Source organism: Echinops telfairi, unplaced genomic scaffold, assembly GCF_000313985.2.
Source record: "Echinops telfairi isolate 266 unplaced genomic scaffold, ASM31398v2 ScPeMD7_7465;HRSCAF=8503, whole genome shotgun sequence".
Taxonomy (NCBI): Eukaryota; Metazoa; Chordata; class Mammalia; order Afrosoricida; family Tenrecidae; genus Echinops; species Echinops telfairi.
The window spans coordinates 8578619-8585758 of record NW_022111365.1 but is presented as its reverse complement, the minus strand read 5'-3'; the positions used below and the strand labels follow the sequence as shown (position 1 = coordinate 8585758).

The 7140-nt window shown below is 39.5% G+C and overlaps 1 protein-coding gene across 1 annotated transcript in view; it reads left to right on the top strand.

Annotated features, from left to right (window-relative positions):
- Window positions 1-6328, top strand: part of LOC101651943 (mitochondrial import inner membrane translocase subunit Tim23) — a 34693-nt gene extending 28365 nt beyond the window's left edge. The window contains exon 7 of the mRNA XM_004716241.2: window positions 5916-6328. Coding sequence (XP_004716298.1) covers window positions 5916-6031 — 116 coding nt within the window. The 3' untranslated portion in view covers window positions 6032-6328. The remainder of the gene's footprint in view (window positions 1-5915) is intronic.
- Window positions 6329-7140: the final 812 nt, after the last annotated feature.

Below are 7140 nucleotides of genomic sequence, written 5' to 3'. Positions count from 1 at the left end.
CTCATTTCGTGTGTGTGTGTGTGTGTGTGTGTGTGTGTGTGTGTGTGTGTGTGTGTGGTGGGATTGCAAGATTACATGGTGTTTCTATTTCCAACTGTATAAGGATGTGTCACACCATTTTTCTTAGTGATTGCACAATTTTATAGGATCACCAGCCTTGTCTCAGCTTTCCAATATCTCTACACTCTCACCAGTATTTCTTTCTTAAAGAACTTTGCCATTAACACTAGATTTACTAATGTTTCTTATCTACCCATTTCCACAGACCTGCATAAAATTGACACATTAACAAAACCACATTTTCTTTAAAAAATAACTTATTTAAAAACAACATAAATATTTACTATTAACTTATAAATGAAATTGCAATACTAAATAGTTTTATAAAAAGTTTAAGATTGAGATTGGGTTCAGTGTATCATAAGTGTCTCTTGGATAGGTCAGTATTACAATCTTATGCAGCATTGTTTCTCTTAACATTTGATGTTTTACTTTAAGAATTTTTTTATTATGTTTTTGTTAAGTAACCCTAGACACTATCTCTTTTTATACCTGGCCACAATCAGCTTTCTTCACCACATTGGATTATGTAACCATTTTTGTCTGCAGCAAGTGTCGGGAGGGTGAGCATCACAGAATGCCAGGTTGTTAGAACAAAGTGTTCTTGCATTGAGGGGAGGGCTTGAGCAGAGGCCCAAAGTTTGTCAATTTCCTCAACGTATTGCCATATTACCATATGTACATAGGCCAATACCTCTGTTTTTATGAATTAATATATTTACATAAGTACACACCTATTATGTTTATACCTCTATCCATAGCTTTGCTTCCTAGATCTTTTCTGTCTCCTTTTACCTTCCTCCTGCCCCACCATCAAGCTCGCCCTTCTTCTGCCTCTTAGTAGTTCCTCTCAGATTGTTGTTGTTCCAACACTCCCAGGATCTCTAAATCCTCCTCATTGATTTTAATTCTCTAGTTGTTCCCATCTATGGTGTTGTTTGCTCACTGCTCCTTCCCCCCCCCCTCCTCCTCATCTTATATAGGTAGGCAAAATAACAGTAACAGAGACAAATCAAAAGATTGAATTTTTTTTTTTAAATCGGAGGGAAAACTAGTAAAAGAATGGGGGCGCATACATAATTCCAGGTCTGTCCTCTGAGCTTTATGACTATTTCTTCACCAATCCTGTGGGGGTTCTGGGAACTGGCTCTCCTAGCCTGAAGTCTACTTTACAGGCTCTTTGGGGGTTTTGTGGCTTTGCTTCTGTTGCTAATCTGTTATGTTCCCTTCTTGGTTCACCCCACTGTGGGGGTGGTCAGACTGGACTTACTCCCCACTGTGTGTCCCCAATATTACCTCTATTGCAGTATGCACCAGTGAGGGGACATCATGTCTCAAACTATTGTTTAGGCCCTGCATTCTTCTGTGCCTTAGCAGCTCTGTGCAGGGAAGTCATCCTCAGGACTTGCTGTGCCAGTATGGGGTCTAGTCCCTTGCTCTTTCCTTCTGTTTGCTTCTGTATGGACTTGGCAGGCCAACGCTCTCCCCAGTCCTCTATACACATACTTCCTAGGCCCGGGGGTGGGGTGGGGGGTGTCTTTCATAGAAGATTTTAAAATTTCATTAACATTTTTTCCTCTGTAAAGTTTTCTAGCGTGATCGATTACTTGATATTTGAATTTAGGTTACAAATTGACTGTTAAACCACAAAGTCACCAGTTCAAAAACATCAGCTGCTCCCTGACAGAAAGCTGCTACTGTAAAAAATTACAGCCTCAGAAACCCATTGGGGCAGTTCCACTCCAATCTCTATAAACACCGTTATGAGTCAGAACTGACTCCATGGGAGTGAATTTTATGGTTTCCAAGAACTTGTAGTGTTGTTATAATTGTTGGTTAGGCACTGGTTTCACTTAGATTTTTTGCAGTATATCCTGGTAGATGAATGTACTACTTTGTTGGCTAGTTTAGCAGCACCAGGCCACTTTTCACTTGTTTCCAGCTGGGGAGTGTGGGGGCATGGGTCTCAGGTAGAACATCTATAGGTGGATGAGCAGGTGTTGTAGACCATCTGTCATTGATCCAGTGGTATAGGAGTAGGCACACACTTGTAGGGTGCGACAGGATGTGGTCGGTAAGGCCTACTAGTGGAGAAAAAATGTTCACCTCACACAGGACAGAGTAAAAAAAAAATGGATGAGGAAAAATAAGATGAGAAAAAGTCAAGGAAGAGGAGAGATGTGTAACATAAATCAATAAAAAAGGATACGGTGGTGCAGCAGTGCTAACACACCCCTCTAAGTCAGTTGCCACATCCCCCCCCCAGTCACCAAAGGACCAGTAAGCTATGTTGGTACTGACCACAGAGGTGCATGCACATGCTTATTATGAATGCAGGAGGCATCTGGCACCCTATCTACCCATGTACACATCCCCTCACTCACTGCCATGGGCTCAATGCTGACTCAGCGACACCCTGTGGGTTTCCAATGTTTAGAGTAGTAGAAAGCCCAGCCCCCAGGAACTGTTGGGAGTTTCAGACTGTGGACCATGCAGAATGCAGCCCATAGCATAACCACACCACCACCAGGCTCTTCCTACACTTCGCTTAGCAGGGAGAGAACAGCCTCCTGGCTCAGTGTATACATGTGTTCCCAGACCTGGAGATGGAAGGCGTCTGGTACAGAGCTTGCTCACAAGAGCAAGCCCTGTGTTGACTACAAAACATGTGGTATGTGATGTGTCGGGGGATCACGGTGTGATTTTAAGTAAGCCAAGTGTGGGTTTACAAGAGTATGACACCCATGACCAGGCTGGTGTGAGTGGGGAGACCTGGAGTGTACACATCCTGGGCTTTACTCACTGGCATGGGCCCAGAGCTTATGCTCCTCTGATTCAGCTGGGGGTTGGGCTACTCAAACCACCAACTCACAGGTCTTTGCCTCCACATGACACCCCCCCTTCCCCCAACCCATAAGGCCAGTATTGAAGTAGTTAAATCTAGAGATCCTGCCCACTTTCCTTTATCGAGTTTGTTTTCCAGGGTCACTAACCCAAATATTAGCTGAGGCACCTAATTTTACCACAAAACTTGCATTTAAATTGTGCTGGAAAACTCAGCTTATACTCGAGTGCATACGGTATTTTGGATTCGGTGGAGTTGGCTTCGCTTAACCCATGTTTTCAAATGGCACTGTGTCAGGCTTCCATTCTCACTTTTTGTGATTACTGTTTTCATTGTTCCTTGTACAATTGGTGGCTAACACAATTCTTTATCCTTTGATTTAGTTTCATGAGTACCACCTGTTTAAGATGCTTTTTCAGGTCTTTGTTGTAGAGGGACAAGATTTCATGTGTCAGTAGAACACCATCTTTTCTGCTCTCAGCCCACTGAGTTGTATTAACTTGATTCTTAGTAACCAGATTGCCTTAAATTGGCAGATTGAAAGTAGTAATTTTTAAACCAGAGTGTCAGACCTAGCCTAAATATGGCGAGATGATAGGAATGGAATGAATTTAAAGCTGTCTCCCTTATCTCCAATCAGTAAGTTTGTTTTAATGTTTCTGATTCCCCCTACCACGTTTGAATGCTATTAATAGATGGTGTCTGCAGTTTCCCTCTGGGTCTGCTTCTGATAGATAATGATGACACTTCACAGCAAAAGCTAGAAAACTGAAATAGGTTAGCTATCAGAAGTCTTCAGGCTAGAAAGATTCCTGGAGTGGGTGGCTCTGTAATCTATCATCAAAAGCCATCTGCTGGGACATTCCAATGCAGAAGTGTTCTGACTCAGCAGTGTCACTGAATTTCACAGAATTGACATCGTTCGTATGGTTTCGAATACTCTTTCCTGTGTGTTATGAAGGCCACCTAGAGTTAATGAGCCTTACTTGTTTATAGAGCTGGTAAAGAACATTAGGTTTTATTGTGCTTGGGACACCTTTGTGACTATGAGGGTCATTAACCACTTCTCTTCACCACATAAAATTTACAAACTGATGTTATATAGCCACAAGTAGTGTGGGGACATTTTCTATCTTATGAAATTTGCAGCTTCCCCTTATTAAAATGAGTTAGCTGTATTTCAATTAGTTGTAACACTTTTATTTATTCATTTCAAATAAATACCTTTTGCTCACACTTAAAAATTGCTTTTGTTTCTAAAGAAAAGTAATCCCATATCTAGTTCTTAGGTCATGGCCAGTGGCTCATTAGTTGAAAATTGTATGACACTTCAGTGAGAAGGAAGATGGAAAGTTTTTTCACCATCTAACTCAACTTGATTGTTGCCTTCATATAACCACTGCTTCTTGAGCCTTTAGAGTTAATATTTCACATGCCCATCTAGTAGTTTACTAATAGGATACCACCTTCTTTACAATATAGCCATCCATTCACAATGCCAAATGTCAGTGCAGTTCTAAATTATATAACTTAATGAAACTCTTATAATAAACACATGACCTTCAAAAAGACTGAAAGAACAAGTCAATTTGAGAAAAACCACTGAATGCAAACTGACAAATTTATTTCTGAAATTAAGAGTGAAAAAACAAGTTTGTGCAGAGGAAGGAATCAGATGTGGAATGTATGGCTAATTGTCTCCATGAACAAACAGCTCTCTTGCTTAAGAACCGGACGTTGCTCAGCCATTACTGAACATTCTCTAGAATTCTGATCAAAGGAGGGAAAATGCATAACAAAATTTCAAAGTCTTAAGAAATCCCAACTCTGGAGCCACTGAGGCTAGGTGAATCCCAAAACTATTTTCAAAATAATCTTTAAAACAAAAATATCCAACCTGTAATTAAACCAAACGATGTTACTGTTGGGTCCCCTAAACTCAACTTACAGTGACCCCCACATGAGAGTAAAATTGGTTTTCTTGGCTTGTTAACCTTCACAGATCAAATCAGTTCTTCTGATCTGCTCGGTTGGTTCATAAGCTGCCTACCTTTTCCTTAGCAGCAGAGCATTTAGCAATAGGGCTATCACCACTACCCAGAGACATCAAATAGATCCCAAACCATCACATCCCAGTAAGACAGGGTTGAATTGCTTCACAAGGTTTTTCAGGTTGTAAACCTTCCCTGAAGAATGCTGCTGCCACACCGTTCTCCCATGAAGCAGCTGGTGAGTTCAAACTACCAAACTGTTGGTTGGCAACTGGACACTTTTACTCTACTACCATGGCTCAAAGAGGTTGGTAGTCATTTCATGGTAGAAATGTCCTGGCAGTGTTTCTGCCAGATTATAGCCTAGGATATTGACTCTTTTACTATATGGTCACAATGAGTCAGAATTGACAACATGCACCTAACAATATCTGCATTGGACATTATTTTAGGATCTATATGGGATCAAATTGACTATAGCAACTGCAAAGGTAGAGAGCCCTGGGTTACATAATGGGCTGCTGCCTACCACAAGGTCAGCAGTTTAAAACTCTCAGCCATTCTGCAGGAGAAAGAAGAGGCTTTCTACTCTTGTAAAGATTTACGGTGTCTGAAACCCACAGAGGCATTCGTACATTCTGTAGGGTTGCTATGAGTCAGAATCAACTTATTTGGCAGTTAAGTTTAATTAAGGAGGATCAATTCAAGGAGAGCGAGACTGGTTGTACGTTCGCTGAACTGTACATAAAGAAACTAGATTGTTTATTGGGTGGGGCACATGTTCTAGCACAAAACAAGAAATTACTTTGAACATAAAAATATGGTGTATGTATTACACAAGTGATGTTGAAACTGTCTCCTAGACTTTTATTAGACCTTATTCATTTAAATGTTTGTTTGGGGTTGATGGTTTTTACGCATAAATGTTAACTCAATTTTGTATGATTTGTCTTAATCATTTTTGTTAGAATACTATGAAATACAAAACTTTCATTTTTCTCCCGCCCTTCCCCTTCCAGGTGGTCTTCGAGGAGTAGCACGAGGTGGTCTAGCAGGACTAACATTTACCAGCCTCTATGCACTATATAATAACTGGGAGCACATGAAAGGCTCTTTAATCCAGCAGTCGCTCTGAAGATCTTGCCAGCTTGTGAGAGGAGGACCTGGAGATTGTTTTGGTGAAATGAAACTCATCAAGAGTGGCACTCTAGCCACAGAGCCAAACTCTTTAAAGGCTGAGAGTAATATGGTTTTCTTCTGCTTTGGAGACTGCACATATTACCCCTTAAAGAATAAAATCACTGAGTACCAGAATTCAGGTCATCTTTGTTGTCAGCTATATCACCAAGTTTGTTGATTTAACAAAACTGAACTGTTAATGTTCTCCCTGTGTTCATAAAGGCTTAAATAAAGAGCCATAATCTCAACGAAACCATAGTAGGGCTTTTTCTATTTGTAGGCATCTAGTTGGATATGAAATAAAAGCTACACTGTGTTTTTGTTGGTCTTAAAAGGAATGACAGTTTTTCTCCTAGAGTTGACTAAAACCTGTTATTTCAGATTGATCATTCTACAATTGCTGTGCTAGAAAAATCTGTGCAAAAAACATGTTTAATCTATGTATATTAACCTTTCTCCATATTGGGTATACTTAAAGATGAAAATTAAGAGCCAGAGGTTTCTGAAAGCAGCCTGAGGAACACTAAGGAAAATAAGGTCAAGTTATTTAATTTCCCAGTTTGCTTTTTAATCTAAAAATGAAGTTAATAGATTTCACTGCATGTTGTACATATACATAATAAACACTTAAGTTAGTGGCTTTTCTAACTGGAAAAGTAAACAAGGGGGCCCCTTTTAGATGTAATAGAAAGGCAAGAACCAAGCAGAAAAGAACTGGGCTGAAGTCCTCTATTTTAAAATATGTATTTACAGTATTTGTATCTAAATATATAGTTTTTAATATATTCTGTCTGCAACAAAAAAAATAATGGATGTGATGATTTTGCAGCTGGGGGAGGGGGAGAATTAAAAATGGAGTTAAAGTATTTGAATTTAAAATTCATAAAATATACTGACATTTTAGTAAATAATACAAACAACTTTTTATATACTCAACTTATTTCTCAGCTATCCTCTTAACTAAAAAGACATTTTAAAATTGGGCTAGCACATTTTGTGACTAGGTGTTTTACAAATACAAAAAAGTATATGACTGTTAATGGTTTAATGGTTTTAATGAGGTAT